At 46.8% G+C, this 20,341-nt stretch overlaps 1 protein-coding gene across 1 annotated transcript in view; it reads right to left on the bottom strand.

The window, feature by feature from the left end:
- Positions 1 to 2,159: 2,159 nt before the first annotated feature.
- LOC134396130 (zinc finger protein 420-like) overlaps positions 2,160 to 20,341 on the bottom strand; it is a 229,188-nt gene continuing 211,006 nt past the window's right edge. Inside the window, exon 6 of the mRNA XM_063122502.1 lies at positions 2,160 to 4,310. Within this exon, the coding sequence (XP_062978572.1) occupies positions 2,236 to 4,310 (2,075 nt within the window). The 3' untranslated portion in view covers positions 2,160 to 2,235. The remainder of the gene's footprint in view (positions 4,311 to 20,341) is intronic.

Genomic DNA, 20,341 nt, shown 5'->3' with positions numbered 1-20,341 from the left:
AATTCAAGAAGGACGCAGACAAGCTGGAGCATTTTCAGAGGGCAACCAGGATGATCAGGGGTCTGGAAACAAAGCCCTATGAAGAGAGACTGAAAGAACTGGGCATGTTTAGCCTGGAGAAGAGAAGACTGAAGGGAGTCATGATAGCACTCTTCAAATACTTAAAAGGTTGTCACACAGAGGAGGGCCAGGATCTCTTCTCGATCATCCCAGAGTGTGGGACACAGCGGGCTCAAGTGACAGGAAGCCAGATTCCAGCTGGACATCAGGAAAACTTCCTGTTAGAGCAGTACGACAATGGAATCAGTTATCTAGGGAGGTTGTGGGCTCTCCCAAACTAGAGGCCTTCAAGAGGCAGCTTGATAACCATCTGTCAGGTATGCTTTAGGGTGGATTTCTGCATTGACTTGATGGCCTTATAGGCCCCTTCCAACTCTACTATTCTATGATTCCATGATTCTAAATCCAAGAGCAAGGAAAAATAAGAATAAAAATCTGTCTTGCAGCCTCTGCTACCTGTGCTTTTATACACTGGCCAAAGGTGGGGGTCAATGAGTGATGAGACCACCGTCTCCCAATCACAAAAGGCATGAATAAGTGATTAGACCACCCATTCACCAATTAGAAGTTAGGGGTCTCCCCCTCACCAATGGATCACATGTTATACTCATGAGGTCCAGAAAACATGGCTGCCATTGGGGCGTATTATCTTGATTGGCGTATTACTGTGTTCTTTGAACTCACCTTCGTATCCGCCCAATTACTTCCTCCCAGGTGTCACGTTTGCTCAATATTATGACTTTCAATGCCCAACTCCGAGTGAGGACATTCTCTTATCAGCAGGTGTTAAAACAAGTTTCTTCCTCTTAGTGGACATCTGGGCGTGCTCAGATCTCTTCCTTCAGCTTACTCACATACTCTCCTGGCACACTGGACCCTGAATGTGCTCTGAGAAGCAGCTTGTGATTTCCCCCTTTTTCTTCAATGACAGTCCTGCAAGTCTTAGCTAGAGTCTTAGTTAATGTTATAAAATCAATTGGCATAGAATCAAACTTCAAGGTCTTCATGTCCATGGCTCAGGGGTCTGGAATGTACCTTTGGGGGTCTCTCAGATATGAGTCTGGGGTCTTCTAGAGGGTCTTCTTGTAAATCTTCCTCAAATCCTCACTCAACCCATTCCACCATTCCAGATCAAATCATCCATATTTAACCCTTCTTTATGCAGCATAATTTAACCCTTTTAGCACCAGGTTAACACAGTGTATAGATCAGACTGTCTAACAGGGATGGTTTGAAGCATCCCTCTTCACCTGCCTATGCTTTGAGCTGGGGGCTGTTATCCTGATCTTTTCTGCCTTTGCCTGAACTCCCTCGAACCAAAACTTGCCTCCTGAACAGTTTTATTTTGCCTCGTGGTCAGCCCTTTCACCCAGACTGCTACAGCCAAGGCAGGACAGTTTCTCTCCTATGTGAGTTCTTTGATGAGAAGTAATGTTTATTTTCTGACTGAGGCCGTCACTCCAAACAATGGTATGTGTCAGGTTTCCCGGTCTCTTAGGAAGCACATATTCTGGCAGGCTGAAACAGGATACCCAAATCAGTGAGATTTCTTATTGCAGGAAAATCCATAGCAAAAGCTTAATGGTTACACAATTTTAGAACCAATATAGCTAAGGATCAGTCAAAAGTTTATCCCTACTGCTGTGATGAGATCCTCATCAACAAGGTTTCTTCATTGCCATCTCCACGGTTCCTGACATAATCCCTCAGGCAATCAAAGGGGGATATTTTTTTAAGTCCTAACAAAGAGAGGTAGATCATTCATGAATAACTCCAGGCAATACTGTCAAGGCTTAAACAGGATCCAGCAAAGGAGAAGCCCATAGACGCAAGGAGCTCTGTGCCACTGCTTTCGCACTCTACGCCGCAGGACTCCAATCTGAGTGACTCTTCTGCAAACTCCTTCTCCCAACTCTATCCGGTTCTCACAGAGAACTTCCCAGATAATTTATTTAGAATATTTATTTATTTAGAATATTTATATTTATTATTTATTTATTTATTTATTTATTACATTTCTATACCGCCCAATAGCCAGAGCTCTCTGGGCGGTTCACAAAATATACCGCTCCCCAGGTGGGTGCAAGGAGTTGGGACAGAGAACCAAAGACTGAATAGATTTAAACTCTTCCAGACTACTTCTAATTAAATTTTAGCTATAAACTAAATAGCTCACTACAGTGTTGAAACTATTCCCTGACAAAATGGTTTCTCCCTTGTGTGAGTGCTTTTATGGTAAGTGAGATGTGTCCTCTGACTGAAGCTCTTTCCACACACCAAGCATTTATATGGTTTCTCCCCTGTGTGAATTCTTTGATGAACAATGAGATGACTCTTCACAATGAAGTTCTTTCCACACTCCAAACAATGATATGGTTTCTCTCCTGTGTGAGTTCGTTGATGAGAAATAAGTTGTACCTTCTGACGGAAGCTCTTTCCACACTCCAAGCAATGATGTGGTTTCTCCCACGTGTGAATTCTTTGATGAGAAGTGAGAGAACACTTCGCAATGAAGTTCTTTCCACACTCCAAACAATGATATGGTTTCTCCCCTGTGTGAATTCTTTGATGACTAATGAGGGTGTTTTTTCGAGTGTAGCTTTTTCCACACTCCAAACAATGATATGGTTTCTCCCCTGTGTGAGTTTTTTGATGAGTAGTGAGACCACTCCTTGCGCTGAAGCTCTTTCCACACTCCAAACAATAAAATGGTTTCTCCCCTGTGTGAGTATTTTGATGAGAGGAGAGTTGTGTGTTCCAACGGAAGCTCTTTCCACACTGAAAACAACGATATGGTTTCTCCCCTGTGTGAACTCTTCGATGAGAAATTAGGAATTTTTCTAGACTGAAGCTCTTTCCACACTCCAAACAATGATATGGTTTCTCCCCTGTGTGAGTTCTTTGATGAGAAGTGAGATGACTCTTCACAATGAAGTTCTTTCCACACTCCAAACAATGATATGGTTTGTCACCTGTGTGAGTTCTTTGATGACGAGCGAGACCGCTCTTCGCAATGAAGTCCTTTCCACACTCCAAACAATGATACGGTTTCTCCCCCGTGTGAATTCTTTGATGAGAAACAAAAGGTGTTCTTTGACTGAAGCTCTTTCCACACTCCAAACAATGATACGGTTTTTCTCCTGTGTGGGTTTTTTGATGAGAGGAGAGATATCTCTTCGAACGGAAGCTCTTTTCACACTGCAAGCATTTATATGGCTTTTCCCCTGTGTGAATTCTTTGATGACAAATAAGAAGCATTTTTCGACTGAACCTCTTTCCACACTCCAAACAATGATACGGTTTCTCCCCTGTGTGAGTTCTTTGATGTCGTGTGAAACAACTCTTTGCAATGAAGTCCTTTCCACACTCCGAACAATGATACGGTTTTTCTCCTGTGTGGGTTTTTTGATGAGAGGAGAGATGTGACTTCGAACGGAAGCTCTTCTCACACTGCAAGCATTTATATGGCTTTTCCCCTGTGTGAATTCTTTGATGACAAATAAGAAGCATTTTTCGACTGAACCTCCTTCCACACTCCAAACAATGATATGGTTTCTCCCCTGTGTGAATTCTTTGATGTCGTGCGAAACAACTCTTTGCAATGAATTCCTTTCCACACTCCAAACAATGATATCGTTTTTCTGCTGTGTGGGTTTTTTGATGAGAGGAGAGATGTGACTTCCAACGGAAGCTCTTCTCACACTGCAAGCATTTATATGGTTTCTCCCCTGTGTGAATTCTTTGATGACAAATGAAGTAGTTTCTTAGATTGAACCTCTTTCCACACTCCAAACAATGATATGGCTTTTCCCCTGTGTGGGTTTTTTGATGAGAGGAGAGATGTGTCTTTGAACGGAAGCTCTTCTCACACTGCAAGCATTTATATGGTTTCTCCCTTGTGTGAATTCTTTGATGAGAAAGGAGACTTCTCTTCCCAATGAAGCTCTTTAAACCGTCCTTGAATTTATATGCTTTTTTCAATGTGGGAATTTTGCAGTAAGCTTTAGCACTTGATTCAGTATTCAGAGTTTTCCTTCTAATTTGGAACCTGTTCTTTTCCTGACTTTTATGTATTTGTTGTTGAATTGCGACATCGGCGTTGCCATTGGCCTGATAAAGAAAGGAATTATTCCTCATTTTCCAATTGGCTCCATTTCCCCATCTCCTCTGTTTGCTGTTTGTGTGTCTTTCTTCCTTCGATAGCATCCCGCATGGTCCTCTCTCATTCTCTGCTACCCAACAGTCACCTTCTGGAATGAAGACAAGAAACCAATAAAAGCCTGAATAAGCAAATATAAACAGATGAAATAACTGAAAAACTTTCATAAACGGAACAACTGATGGCATGCAGTTCCTCCCATGTGTTTAACGGCCTCTATTGACAGCCATAAACTCAGTGGTGATGAGCTACAATGCACATGACTGGGCTCATGGAGACCTGGATGCAGCTGAGAAAGGAAATGGACGGTGTCTTTCTGGGCCAGTTGCTCTCTCTCAGCCCAGCCAACCTCACCATCTTGTCATCAGGCTGCTCGTCAGTCAGAAGGTACCCTAAACTTCCATGAAATTAGACAGCCAGGGACACGGTTCCTTTCACAAACCTTCCCAGTGCCAAGGAGAGAAAAGGAAGGCAAAGTCCTCTTACCTAGTCGCCCCAATGGTCACTGACGCTCACTGAGATCTGGCATTGCCAAGCTAATCCAACATGCAGCTCTTCAGAAAGCCTTGGGATGGGCAAAGGCAGATCCCACCTTCCAAGCATAGGGCAGCCCTGAAGTGACTTCCCTGAGATCTGTAAATTGCCAACTGAGAGGTGCCAGACCAGGACTCTCTGAGCCCTTCAGGAAAGAGGCGATCTTGAACAGCTGCAGGCTCAGCACCTCTGTTAATGACACCCATCCGAAATTGCCCACTTTTGCATCTGAGATGGCTCTGGCAAGGAGGTCTCCGAACCCCCGTGTTTTCAGCATGGAACAGCTCTTGTCACCACCTGGGACTCTTTGTGTAACTCCTTCTGGCTTTGTTATACCAGACCTGGCACCCTTCTGCCCTTGAAGCTTCTGGGCCAACCGGGGAATTTTGTACCCTCGGTGTGCTGGAATAGTTGGGCATTTCCATTCATAGCTTTTGGACCAGCACCAACCTGGATCCACGCTACGGGAACCGGCTTGGTCTCGTGGGCTTCCCACTACCGGCAGGATCCGACCTGCTTTCCAGAGCATGGCAAACCCCAGAGTTGTTTTGCTCTCTGGCAGAGAGAAGCAAATCTCTTTCCCATCCCTCCACCCCAGCTAAGGAGGACAGCTGGGTAGCCGGAGCTCTCTGTGTGAAGAACGAGAACCTGATAGGCTTGAACTCTGTAAACTAACGGCATTTAGAGGTGCCATCTGCCCCCCTAGCCGATCTCTCCAGTTTCAGGATTCTATGATAGGTCAGTTCTGGGACTGTATAGACCGGAAGAAGGGACCCGGAGGCGCTGTAATACTCAATCTAGCTCCACGTGGCCCCTGCAGGACAGACCTTCAACTCTGCTTTGAAAACCTGCCTGTTCTGAGCTCTCAAGGAAACAAGGAGACTTACGGACAGAGGCCACGATCCCACGGATGTCCTCTGTGATTTGCCTGTGCAAAGCTCTCTGGCCAGGATCCAGCAGCGCCCACTCCTCCTCCGTGAAGCACACAGCAACTTCCCCAAAGGTCACCAGAGCCTGGATGGGAAAAGAAAAATGTTTCCTACTCAAGGAAAGCAAGGAAAGGTGAAATCCTTAACAAACAACCAGATAACGCTAAACAAAAAGTTAAGGATATATACAATAAAGCAGTGATATTTGATGTACAAGAATAAAATTGGAATTTACAATAGTATTACATTAAAAGTGCAATAACGTATTGCACAGGAACAGATATCTGACAGAAATAACATGAAATGAACCGGCCAAATGCATTTCAACACGACCTCTTCGTCAGTGGCCAATGCTAAAATACAATATGCAAAAAAAGCAAATTACATAATATACATGCAGGGAGCAAAAGGACCTAACATAGGTTGCTATAAATGTTGTTTTAGATTTAGACAAAAAAGATGTATATATCATACAGAGCAGTTGACATACCAGGCTGCTGTATGATCCCTGGAGATTTAATTGGGCTGACTTTACAGTTCCCACAGTTGTGTGGTACAAAGTGTCACTCCCTTTTAGAAGTAGTACAGAGCCTAAGGAAAATAATAGAGTATTTGCACAGCAATACATATGGTAGTTATTTTTTATTAATGGAAAATCCATTATGGATCTAACTCTCTAGAACTAGTCAGAGAAGTACATAAAAAAATTACTTACAGCCTTTTCCAAAACCGCCTGGGTCGTAATCTTTAGATAAATGGCATTAAGGCTGGCTGATTTACAGCTGAGGTTAAATACTGTTTGTTTATAGGCCAATTAAGCCTCTTCGTCTACCAATCTAGTATAGTAATGTAATGTAATATTATTGTGAATTCCAATTTTATTCTTGAACATTAAATATCACTGCTTTATCGTATATATCCTTAACTTTTTGTTTAGCATCCTACTCAAGGAAAACATAGATGGCTGGGCAGGACAATGCAGCATTGGAACTGGTTTTTTGTGAAACGCAGTTGCTGGAGACATGTTTGGCCCTCTTGTCCTGATTGTGAGTTTCCCAATAGGCATTTGGTCATCACTATGGGAGACAGAACGGTGGGCTAGAAGGCCCTTCGGTCCAATCCAGCAGGGCTCTCTGTATGGTCTTAGCTTTGGCAGAAGCCAACAGAAGGAGAGAGCTGCCTCCCTCCACAGTGATCCTTTCCCGTACCTGATCTGGCTCCACTCCATCACAAAGACGACGGGATGGTTGAGTACCCATTGCTGGCATCATTCTCTCCCCTGCAACAGACAAGGATAGCAGGAAGTCAGGAGAAGGTGCTTAGGAACTACGTTTACAACCTTAAAGACACGTGCCATCGCGGAAGCCCCTCTCAACACAAGAGGAGTTATTCCCTGCAAAAATGCATACGGTGGCATTTCTGTCAGGTATTTGATTTGAAAGTGTTCATATCTAAGTAGAAGTTTTTCTGGAACTGAAGAACAAAAGTAACAACCTCTGAGATAGCCATCTCAAGGTCTTTGAGAGCAGCCAGGATGTGCAGCTGGATAGCTCTCTGATCAAGGCCGTTTGCCCATGGTTTTTTCCTTGAAGCATAGCAACACAATCCTGGTGATGCAATCCGGTGTTCATATTGCATGTGGACACTATGATTGGCTCACAAAGCTATTAATATGTGACATGTGATTGAAGAGTGTAGAGAGTTTGTGTGAAGAGCTATTGTGTAAAGTTCCTCAACTATGTTATGCTCTATTATTATTATTATTATTATTATTTATTTATTTATTTATTTATTTATATAGCACCATCAGTGTACATGGTGCTGTACAGAGTAAAACAGTAAATAGCAAGACCCTGCCGCATAGGCTTACAATCTAATAAAATCATAGTAAAACAATAAGGAGGGGAAGAGAATGCAAACAGGTACAGGGTAGGGTAAGCAGGCACAGGGTAGAGTAAAACTAACAGTATAAAGTAACAGTAGAAGTCTGCACAACATCAAGTTTTAAAAGCTATGTAAATATTTGTAAAGTAAACTTAGATTGGTAGTCCAAAACGCTGTGTCTGAGTATTCCTTCACTTCGTGAACATCTGCCTGCTGCCAGTGACCTGTCTCTGCTGATGTGTGCTTGCACTCTGTGCATGCTCTGAGGGAGTGCAATACATCAGACTCCTAACAATTTCAAGCGATGCAAGTCAAAGCACACCTGTGTCCTACGAGATGGCCTTCCATCTATTTCATGGCGGATATTTTTAGCCATTTTATGGTTCAGGTGGTTGAAACGGCTTCTCTCCCCACAGATTGATTTCAAGGTGACTCCACTCCTGGGCAATTAATCCTTACCCTGCAAAGAGGCACCTTGGTCACCATCCTGCCGGATTCCCATCCATGAGGGGCTCTCCCAGGTCTCTGATAGAGCCCTCGCTGCTGTAGCGAAATCAGGGACCGCTTCTGCAAACAGACTCTGTACCTGAAAGAGCAATGAAGATCCAAGACATGGAATGAGGAGAAGAATTAGAAAACGAGTGAGAGAAGCAATGACCTTGCAGGATGGGATACCTCTTTCCTCAGGTGATGTTCAGAAGAGGTTGGCCATTTAGCAGAGTGCATTACTGCATCCCACCTCACATTCCCATCCCTTTGGATGCAATGCTCTCACCTGCTGCTGCTCTTGCTGCTTCTGCTCCTCTGCCTGGCTCAGGAGGAAGCCTTCTGCCAGGGCCACCGCCTGGGAACTGGTCTCCGCTCCGCATTCCCTCACCCAGCTCGCCATCTCCGCTGGCAGGATGGTCAGGAACTGCTCCAGGATCACCCGGTCCAGGATTTGGTTTTTCGTGTGTTGTTCTGGATTCAGCCACTGGCGGGAAAGACTGTGGAGTTGGCTGCAAATCTCTCTGGGCCCCTGAGCCGCCTGGTAGCAGAGCTGCCTGAAACACTGGCGCTGCACCTCTGAGCTGACCATGTTGTCACCCAAGTCCTTCTGTCCCCTTGTTTCCCAGAATTCCCCAGTGCTCTCAGTCTTAAGGGAATCAAGGCCTCTTCCAGCTTCAGGGCCAACTGAGTTTTGCTTGGCCATCTTTGATTCGTGCTCAAAGGAATTCCCCAAGAGGGCCAAAGAATCTCCTCCCTCTTTCCAGTCAATGACTCTCCTATGAGGAAGTGCTACTGGAGCTCTGGAAAATGAAGACATTGTACAATCAAAGAGTTATTATACTGTCAGGAAAAGGCAAAATGTAGAGAACTCCACCTAGCATGCTGGCCTTGTCCCAGCAGGAAAGGCAGACGAATGTCAGAGGACTCAGAGCCTTGGGGAGGTTCCTTTATCAGGGAGCAACACACCATCCCTTGTGAGTCAAATGTGGCAGCATCTACTCCAACCTGCCCTTAACCAGCCCCCTGTCACGCCCCCTCTTTGCAATGCCTTCTGCTGCTGCCAGGTTCTCCTTTAGCCTCTCTTACCCTAAAATACCTTAAAGTAGGTTATATAAATCAAGCTAGTTCATATCTGCATGGGAGTTGGCCTGCATTGCAGTGGTTTCACTTCTACTTTGATAGCCGGCACCAGAAGGTGGTGCCTGGGGGAAACTGGTCGGCCCTGTGGATTCTCCAGTTTGGGGTTCTACAGGGCGTGGTTTTGTCCTCCATCTTGTTCAACATCTATATGACTGAGATGCTGATAGTGGGTGGTTCTCCTGAACGGATGGACGTTGCTAAACCTGTTCTGGATGGGGTTGCACTCCCCCTAAAGGAGGAGGTAGTAGTTTTGGGGTCCTCCTGGAACTATCTTCGTCACTTGAGGCTCATGTGGCCCAGTGGCAAGGAGTGCCTTCTACCAACTTTGGCTGGTAGCCCAGCTGCACCTCATCTGGGCAGGGATAACCTGGTTTCAAGTGATCTTTATTTTGGTAAACCTCCATGATAGATCACTGCGATGCACTCTAGGTGCACCTGCTGTTGATCTCCCCTCCCCCGTTCCGCCATCTCACCTTTATCTTTTCCATCCAGGCTTTAAAAAATATTCTTCCATGATATTTTTTTTCTCTAGGCAGGATTTTGTTTTGGTTAATGCCTCTTTTTAGTGCCTCACCTGCTCCCTGGCAGAAAAAAATAAATGTCAGAATTAATTAAATAACAGAGGATTTGGGGGCCCCCAGAACTCCCCAACTCAGCTGCCTGAGGTGCCCCCCACCTCTGCCTCATGGTCTTGGGGGTGGGGTGGGGGCTCATCTCTCTCCGCCTAGCATCGTGGGCTTTGCTCAGAGCAGCCAATGCAGCAGAGAACGAGGGAGCATTTCAGCCCCAGGCAGAAGCACATCTCAGGACCCGGGAGTGGGGAGAGAGATGGGGGGCAGGGAGTTTGGTTAATCAATTCCACACTGCAGTTATTCTTTAAACAACGAAAGGGGCCTGAAAGAATAAAACATGAAGCTCCCGTATGTTGTGGGAGGAAACCCGAGAGAATCAGCCCCACAACCCACCTCCTATGGGGTGAAATGGGGGGTCCAGCTAAATCCAACGCCCCCCCCTTCGAGATGATGGGGTGTTGAATGTGGGCATCTTGCCCCCTCCCCCAAAGCACCACCCCTTCCCCCTGTTCCACCCCCCAGTCTCACCTCATCCCCCCCAGGAGACCCCGATGCAGCACCTGGAAGACGCTCAGGGTCCTCCTTCCATGCGAGGAAGAAGGCGGACAGGAAGGGCCTTGGGGAGACACGGGCATTTCCTGTGGAGGACATTGTTAACCTGTTCTGGATGGGGTTGCAATCCCCCTAAAGGAGGAGATAGTTTTGGGGTCCTCCTGGAACTATCTTTGTCACTTGAAGCTCATCTAGCCTCAGTGACAAGGTGTGCCTTCTACCAACTTTGGCTGGTAGCCCAGCTGCACCTCATCTGGGCAGGGATAACCTGGCTTCAAGTGATCTTTATTTTGGTAACCTCCATGATAGATCACTGCAATGCACTCTAGTTGGACCTGCTGTTGATCTCCCCACCCCCGCTCCACCATCACTCCTTTATCTTTTCCATCCAGACTTTAAAAAATATTTTTCCTGGATATATTTTTCTCTAGGCAGGATTTTTTTGTTTTTGTTTTTTGTTAATGCCTCTTTTTAGTGCCTCTACTAGCTCCCTGGCAAAAAAAATTCAGTCAGAATGAATTAAATAATGGAAAGTTTGGAGCCCCCTCAGGACTCCCCAACTCAGCTGCCTGAAGCGCCCCCCCTTGCTTCGTGGTCTTGGTGGGGGGGCACCTCGTCTTTCTCCACCCAGCATCGTGGGCTTTGCTCAGTGCAGCCAACGCAGCAGAGACCGAGGGAGCATCTCAACCCCAGGCAGAAGCGCATCTCGGGACTCGGGAGTGGGGAGATGGAGAAGGGGGGCGGGGAGTTTAGTCCAAATAATGGGGGGGGGCGATGATTTTTATCGCTGTACAGAACTATCATCAGTTTGGTTAATCAATTCCACAATGCAGTTCTTCTTTAAACAATGAAAAGGGCGTCCAGGAGAAAGAACATGAAGCTCCCGTATGTTGGGGGGGATGGGGGGACGCAAGAGAATTAGCCCCACAAGCCACCTCCCATGGGGTGAAATGGGGGGAGGGTCCAGCTAAATCCACCGCCGCCCCCGCCCCCCCAGATGGTGGGGTGTTGAATGCGGGCATCTCCCCTCCTCTCCCGACCAGTAGGGTGACCATATGGAAAGGAGGACAGGATTCCTGTATCTTTAACAGTTGCATAGAAAAGGGAATTTATGGAAAACCTGGTGAAATTCCCTCTTCATCACAACAGTTAAAGCTGCAGGAGCTATACTAGAGAGATCAGATTCAAAAGAGGGCAGGGCACCTGCAGCTTTAACTGTTGCGATGAAGAGGGAATTTCACCAGGTTTTCTGTATATTCAAATGACATCTGCTGAAATTCCCTTTTCTATGCAACTGTTAAAGATACAGCAGCCCTGTCCTCCTTTTCATATGGTCACCCTAGGGCCTCCCCTTCCCTCCAAAGTTTAGGGTGACCATATGAAAAGGAGGACAGGGCTCCTGTATCTTTAACAGTTGCATAGAAAAGGGAATTTCAACAGGTGTCATTTGTATGCATGTCACACCTGGTGAAATTTCCTCTTCATCACAACAGTTAAAGCTGCAGGAGCTATACTGCAGCTATACTGTGACCAGATTTAAAAGAGGGCAGGGCACCTGCAGCTTTAACTGTTGTGATGAAGAGGAAATTTCAACAGATTCTCCATATATACAAATGACACCTGCTGAAATTCCCTTTTCTACATTACTGTTAAAGATACAGGAGCCCTGTCCTCCTTTTCATATGGTCACCCTACTCCAAGGCACAATCCCCCCCCCATCCTGCCCTCCCCCAGTCTCACCTGATCTCCCCCCCAGGAAGCCCCGATGCGACTCCTGGAAGAAGCTCCAAGTCCTCCTTCCTCGCGAGGAAAGAGGGGGGACAGGAAGGGCCTGGGGGGGGCGAGGGAACTGCATTTCCTGTGGAGGACTCGGACCCCTCCCCTCTCTCCAAATCCCCTTCCGCTCTAGGAATCTACTTCAGCTCCCTTTAACCCTTACATGGCCGAGCATCGAGATCCTTTCTCTGCGTGGATTTGCCCCCCCACCCACCCTCGGGATCCTGGCAGTGATTTCTCTAGTCTAGGGATGAATTGGCTCTCCGCTGGCAGGGAGGGAAATCATCTCGCAGTTCAGCGCTTGTGAGTTTTGTTTCTGCTTGCAAGTCGCTGTTCTGTGTTTCGAGCCTGTTCTTGCCAGGCGGTTCAAAAGGACCCAGGAGGTTCAGCCCGGGAAACCGAGACTTTCAAGGGGAAAGCAAACTCCCGTGCAGTCCTAGGCAGGTCTACTCAGAAGCAAGCCCAGTGAAATTTCATTCAACTTACTCCCCATTAAGGGCATATAGCAGCCTTCCCTGGTGGATCCTTTGGACTACAGCTTCCATTATTATCCCTGACCCTTTGCCCTACTGGCTTGCAGTGATGGGAGTTGCAATCCATCACATCCCCTGGGCATCAGATTGGAAGATGTTGGCGTATAGGATCGCAGCCATCGTCACCCTGGGAAATAGTTATTTGGGGTGACCATATGAAAAGGAGGACTGGGCTCCTGTATCTTTAACAGTTGCATAGAAAAGGGAATTTCAGCAGGTGTCATTTTTATGCATATAGCATCTGGTGAAATCTCTTCATCACCACAGTTAAAGGTGCAGGAGCTATACTAGAGTGACCAGATTTAAAAGAGGGCAGGGCACCTGCAGCTTTAACTGTTGTGATGAAGAGGAAAATCCCCAAGGTTCCCCATATATACAAATGACACCTGCTGAAATTTCCTTTTCAAAACAACTGTATTAATACAGGAGCCCTGTCTCCTTTCCATATGGTCACCCTAAGTTATTCACTCTCTTTCAGCTTGGCGAAGGGACTGGGAGTGGTGAGTTGTCTGGGGGGGGGGGGTACTTGCCCACCCTCTTGGCACTGCCAGAAGAGGATGGGATGGGACGGGGGGGGGAGTGAAAATAGCAGATAAAAGTGGAGGGGAGAAGCGGGGAGAAGAGCAGCATTGCTGGTACATTTGTAGGAAAAGGAGCTAAAAATGCATTAAATGTGACCGTAGACCGTTGTAGAAACACTCCAGATACAAAGGAAGTTGAGCTGAAAGCGAGAAGGGTGGAAATTACACGGCCAATGGACAAAGATGACCTGGAATTCCCTTACGAATTGATCTTGGTTTCAGTCGGGAAACAGCCAAGACCAGGAGTGGATGGATGCATTTATATGTTATTTCCGTATCCCAAGTGCTTTTAATGTGTGGAGGTCCCCAAAACTTCGATGAAGCATGGCAATGCCATGCGAAACCCCTAGTGCCGGGGGTGGGGGTGGGGAATCTACACTACTGCTTTAAAGCGTTTTAAAAATGGTATATGCCCTGTGTCCTGGGCCCCAACAGTTGTCAAAACTGTTATAAACCGCTTTAAAACAGTCGTGTAGATCCTGCCATGGAAGCCCCCACCGCTCCTCCATCAGTAGCTCGGAAAAGAAGAGAGCCACGCTCATATGTAATTGAGTCTCCGCAAGGTCAAACCCTTCTCCTGAGGGTGTAACTGATGTGGTGTCCGGGAAAGCTGCCAATAGACCAGCTGATTAGACAGAGATACAGATGTGGGCGGCGTGCCCAGACAAACCCCAAGAATTTGGCCACAAACCCAGCAAACAAACAGTGGAGTTCATCTTCAGCTGTGCTATGAAACAACACAGTTAACTCTTTAATATCAGAGTACAAGACAGTTAAACATGAGGCAGAGTCCAGTTCCGTTCCGAGAGTCAAAGGCTTACGACAGGCAGAGAGAGTCCAAGAAAACAGTCCAGGAGTCCAGGGATACGAGCAGGTCACGAATTCCAATGCAGTCCGACGTTCAACCAGGATACAAGGTCACCAAGATCCGAAACAGGAATCAAGAGCTTTCGCCAGGATGCTCAGTTAATCTCTGGCAAAGTTCCTGTTGCTTCCCTGCTCTCTAAATACCCCTCCCTGGCAGTTACAGGTGTTCCCTATTGAGTTGGCGTCTAGCATAAATACGCAGAGACCTGCGCCGGGCTTCCTTTCCCGCCCTATGCTGCCTAAACAACTGTGTAGGTAAGTTTGTTGCTTCTCCCTCTGTGTCTTCTGAATTGGCCAAACTCCCTGCTGGTTTAATTACCGGCACACTGTTGGTTGTCTCTGCCTCCACTTCATTCTCTGAGTTGGCCCCACTCCCAGCCGGCACCAGTTCAGCAGCCGTGACGCTACCCTCTGTCTGCACGGGTTCTGCTTCCTCCTCCTCTGAGTCCATCCCCAGAAACTCTTCAGAGGGCCTAACATGTGGATCTAACCAATGTGGATCTGGGGTTGAGGAGGAGCCGGTGTCCCCCGAGGTAGTGGTCTTGCCCGAAGAAGGACCTCAAGGCAAGCTGGAGCTTCCATCAGATGCAGACCTTCATACCACGTACCTGTTTCATTCAAATTATCCCTGTAGCACTAAGCTGTTGTTGTTGTCGTTACTGGGCGGCAAGATCCTTTGCATACCAGGGAATGAGTTTAAGGGGGAAATGTAAAGATAAAATAAAAAATCAATGGATGACCCAATCCGTTTCAAATTTGGTATGCTTAAAGCTCTCCTTAATGAGCTTTATCACACCAGCACTATACTGTGAATTGCATGCAAAGGACTCAGAAGTTTTCCATCTTGTAATCTGCTTTGATTGTGAAGTACGACAATGGAATTGTCTTCCTGACTCTTAGAGCAGTACGACAATGGAATCAGTTACCTAGGGAGGTTGTGGGCTCTCCCACACTAGAGGCCTTCAAGAGGCAGCTGGACAAGCATCTGTCGGGGATGCTTTAGGGTGGATTCCTGCATTGAGCAGGGGGTTGGACTCGATGGCCTTGTAGGCCTCTTCCAACTCTGCTTTCTATGATTCTACTCCCATGCATACTACCTTAATTGTGCAATAAAGCAAAAAGATTTGCTGTATTTAGCCCCTACTTTTTGAGCGTATCTTCCGAGCTGCCGCTGGGGCACAGGAGCAGGATTTTAAACAAATGCTTACATCTGCATAAGCTTTAAAGATAAAGACACCAAAATTGGCACAGTAATAGATATTAGGGAGAGCTTTAAGCATACCAAATTTGAATTGAATTGGGTCATCCGTTGATTTTTTATTATTTTTTACATTTCCCCCCTTCAACTCACTTCCTGGTATGCAAAGGATCGCTGTTGCCCGGTAGCAAAAACAACAACAACCGTCAAATCTTAGCGCTACGGGGATAATCCAAGGGAAGCAGATACGTGGGATGAATCTTAATATCTATTACTGTGCCAAGTTTGATGTCTTTATCTTTAAAGCTTATGCAGATGTAAGCATTTGTTTAATTTTTCTTCAAATCCTGCTCCTGCGCCCCAGTGGCCGCTCGGATGATACGCTGGAAAACTAGTAGCAAAATACAGCGAGGCTTTTGCCTTTGAAGCACAATTAAAGCAGGATGCATGGGAGTACTTCACAATAAAAGCAGATTATAAACTGGAAAACTTCGGAGTCCTTTGCATGCAATTCGCAGTGATTGCACAGTATAATGCTGGTGTGATAAAGCTCCTAATGGCAGATAGGACTGAATGGACGCAGAGTGTGTGAGAAGTGAGACTACCAGCAAAGTTTAAGGACTATGTTATGGGATAGTGGTAAAGAGCTAAGATTGACATGTTAAGATTTATTTGAACAAAAGATATTGTTTTTATGGAGAAGGGGGGGATGTGATATGCAGATGTACCTTTAAGAGGTCTGCAGCTGTCAGTCTTTAAGAGGTCTGCAGCTGCTAGTCTCCAGGTCCATATCAAAGTGGGGATTTTGCTTCATGTTCATTGTGGTGTAGGCTTTGCTGCAGAGAGTTTGGTGCAACCCTGTTCCAGGACGTTTTAATAATGAAAGAATCCATCAAGGACAAGGCTCTGAAATTATTGCCCGGCAGGTTGAGCAGGTAAGTTCACCCCTATGGTCCCCTATGCCTGAGGGATACTACAGGGATGGTGTAAAAGGAGGACAGATATAATACTAGGTGGGATATAATACTAGCTCCAAAACATCCATGAAAACCATGTTCTGATACCCGTTCTGGGCCATAGTCTAATTAACACTGAAAACAATGTCATCTTAATCTTCCCCTGTGAGTACAAGTCAGATAGTAGGAAGTGAAATTGTATGGAAGGTTTTAAACTTGAACAGTTTTTTTTTTTATAAAAACTGAGCAATATGTAAAGTACAGTGACCATATGAAAAGGAGGACAGGGCTCCTGCATCTTTAACAATTGCACAGAAAAGGGAATTTCAGCAGGTGTCATTTGTATATATGGGGAACCTGGTGAAATTCCCTCTTCATCACAACAGTGAAAGCTGCAGGAGCTATACTAGAGTGACCAGATTGAAAAGAGGGCAGGGCTCCTGCAGCTTTAACTGTTGTGATGAAGAGGGAAATTCACCAGGTTCTTCATATATACAAATGACACCTGCTGAAATTCCCTTTTCTGTGCAACTGTTAAAGATACAGGAGCCCGGTCCTCCTTTTCATATGGTCACCCTATGTAAATGTCTAGGGAAAGCCCAATTTTTTGATTAAAACATCAACTACTGTAAAACCAGACATCTTAAATTCACTGCAACTTACTTCCAAGTAACAGATTTGAGGCTTGCAACCCAAATCGAAGGAGGTGCATTTTTGAAGGACGATTTTGGGGGGAGTGACTTTCCTTTCCTTTCTCCCCTCTCTCCTTTCCTCTCCTTCACCCCCTTGTCATCCCCCACTCGCTCCCTCCCTCCTGTCTCCCACAAAACTCTCTTTCTTCCCTCACAAATAACCCAGCAGCTCCGTCCTGCACTAACCCTAAAGGTCTGACCACAACCAGCCAAGCTCACCAAACTCCTTTGCATTGCGTGGGACTCAGGTAGCCTGCACAGAGCACGTGCGCCTTACCTTGCTGTTGTCCCTCTTCTACACAGCCACAGGCGCAGTAAGGTGAGTCTCAGTGAGTGACTCAGATGAGCCTGTGGAGGAGCAGTGATGCTCTGGAAAAAGCGCTGGATTGATGCATCTTTTTCTCTGCTGCTGCTGCTGCTTCGCTGAACAGGCTCAAGGCACCATTTTGGAGGTCAGAATTTCTCTGTCCAGCTGGACCAGGAATCCAAGATTCTTGCCCAGGCGGTCAGGGCATTTCAGAATCTCCTGGAAATTGGGACATTCCTGGTTTTCCGGGAGGTACGGCAACCCTAACTGCAGGGAGGGTGTAGTGTAGTGATCTGCAACTGAGAAGTTTTGTGTGCCCCACCCACCTCTACAGGTAATAAAGCCTCCAGGCTGCTGGAGGCGTGAGCCTGTGGCACAAGAGCACTCTCAGCTGCAGGTGGGAAGCTATACAAGAGGAATCTGCTGCCTGGAGAAGAACTGGAGTGAAGAACAGCTGAACTGACAAGCAGCTATTGCCTGCCTTGCTCCTTTCTTAGGCACTGTATGTGTGTGAAAGTGCTGTGTGAACAAGCTGTCCTATGGTGAGAGAGTAGGAGAGCTGATGTGGCTGACATCCAACCACCCCTTAGGTGAGAGTTGAGGGGTGGGGGCGATTGGCCAGGGTGAGAGACTGGCCATAGCCTGGATGGCAGCTTATATAATTGCAGAATGCCGCTTGAGGCCTCCCCTAAATTGAATTGGTGCTGCACTCCCTCCATGGCCTGGTATACCTGTTTCGTTGTACCAGCTTTTGCTCTTCTTGCATTCTCTTCCCCTCCTTATTGCTTTATTATGATTTTATTAGAATGTACGCCTATGTGGCAGGGTCTTGCTATTTATTGTATTACTCTGTACAGTACCATGTACATTAATGGTGCTATATAAGTAAATAATAATAATAATAATAATAATAATTGTCTATGCGCCTAGGTGAATCCCAGGGGAGGGGGAGGAATGGGGTGCTCCTATTGGCGTAGTCTTGGGCAGAGGGAGATATAGCGTTGGGTAGGGGTACCATATGAAAAGGAGGACAGGGCTCCTGTATCTTTAACAGTTGTATTGAAAAGGGAATTTCAGCAAGTGCCGTTTGTATAAATGAGGAACCTGGTGAAATTTCCTCTTCATCTCAACAGTTAAAGCTGCAGGTGTCCTGCCCTCTTTTAAATCTGGTCACTCTAGTATAGCTCCTGCACCTTTAACTGTTGTGATGAAGAGGGAATTTCACCAGGTTCTCCGTATATGCAAATGACACCTGCTGAAATTCCCTTTTCTATGCAACTGTTAAAGATACAAGAGCCCTGTCCTCCTTTTCATATGTTCGCCCTAGTGTTGGGGGTTGGATATGCCAGGTAAGGGAAAGGCGGGTCAGATGTTTGAAATCAGTCCCAACTTTTGGTCCTTCCCCCATATCTCAAAATCCAGGTTGCCCTATCAGCCCACCCTCTGATCTGCTGGTGCTGCTTTTGAATGCCAGGTCAGTCCACAATAAAACAGTCACCATCCATGATTTGATTGTGGATGAAAGGCCTGACCTGGTGTGTATCACTGAGACCTGGGTGGATGAGCTGGGGGGAGTAGATCTGTTTCAGCTTTGTCCACCTGGGTACTTGGTGCAGCACCAGCCCAGATTGGAAGCCCGGGGGGTGGGGGGAGGAGGAGTTGCCATCCTCCATAAGGATTCCATCTTCCTCACAAGGAAGCCCATCAATCCTAGTGGCAGTTTTGAGGGTTTGTACGTTGTGCTGGGCCAAAGAGACAGAACAGGTATGACGCTGGTGTACCGACCACCCTGCTGCCCAGCAGTCTCCCTGCCCAAACTGGCTGGGGTGGTCTCTGAGGTGGTGTTGGAGAACCCTAGGAGTTTTGGGGGACTTCAATATCCATGCCGAGGCTATCCTGCCAGGGCCCACTCGGGACTTCATGGCTACCATGACAACCATGAGGCTGTCTCAGTACATCATTGGCCTGACACATGTGGCAGGACATACCCTTGATCTGGTTTTTACTGTTGGTCAGATGGGGGACGATCTGGTTTTGGGGGGTTTTCCCCAACAATCCCGTTGTCATGGACAGATCATTTCCTTGTGAAATTTGGTTGGCCGGTAGCAGATCCTCCCTGCAGGGTTGGGGGATCCATTAAGATTGTCCGCCCCCGGAGACTTATGGAATCTGAAGGATTCCTGAATGCTCTGGGGGATAGGGCTGGCGATTCGGTCCAGGCCTTGGTCTCACTATGGAATGGTGAGATGGGAAAGGCCACCAATACAATCGCTCCCGAGCACCCACTCCGGTGCTGTGGAGCCTGTAATTCATCTTGGTTTACAAAAAATCTACGGGCAATGAAACAGGCTGGACGACAGCTAGAGTGCAGGTGGCGTAGGTCTCGGAGTGAGCACGATCGAAGATCAGCAAAGATCCTTTGTTGTGCCTATTACGCAGCAGTGAGGATGGCAAAAAGAAATCTTATTATGCCTCCTCAATTTTATCTTCAACATGCCGCCCGGCAGAATTATTCCGAGTGGTGAAAAGCCTGTTGGGAGGAGGCTTGGGCTCTGGGAAACCAGAATTGGAACCCTTGGTAACCTGCTGTAATAAATTTGCTAGGCACTTCGAGGAGAAAGTTGCTCGTACTCGCTCAGAACTTGATGCCACAGTTATCGCAGAGCCTGGGGAGGTGTACAGTGCCCCTTCTGGTCATGTTTCTTGGGATCAGTTCCAGTTGTTGCAGCCTGATGATGTAGACAAGATGCTTGAATCTGTCTGTCCCGCTACATGTAAGCTTGACTGTTGCCCATCCTGGCTAATTCAATCTAGCAGAGGTGGATTGGTTGGGTGGGTCCAGGGGATGGTAAATGCCTCCCTCTGTCAGGAAGTGGTGCCTGCTGCCTTGAAAGAGATTGTGGTGAGCCCTCTCCTGAAGAGGCCCTCCCTGGACCCAGAGGTATGTGAGAACTACCGCCCTATCCCTAATATCTCCTTTTTGGGCAAGGTGTTTGAGCATGTGGTGGTCAGGCAACTTCAGACGTTCTAGAAGAAATGGATTATCTGGACCTGTTTCAGTCTGGTTTCAGGCCACGTCTCTGACTGACAACCTACTCCAGGTGAAAGACAG

This window comes from Elgaria multicarinata, chromosome 3, assembly GCF_023053635.1.
Source record: "Elgaria multicarinata webbii isolate HBS135686 ecotype San Diego chromosome 3, rElgMul1.1.pri, whole genome shotgun sequence".
Lineage (NCBI taxonomy): Eukaryota > Metazoa > Chordata > Lepidosauria > Squamata > Anguidae > Elgaria > Elgaria multicarinata.
Note: the sequence above shows the minus strand (reverse complement) of the source record. Positions and strands in the feature narration are given on the sequence as shown.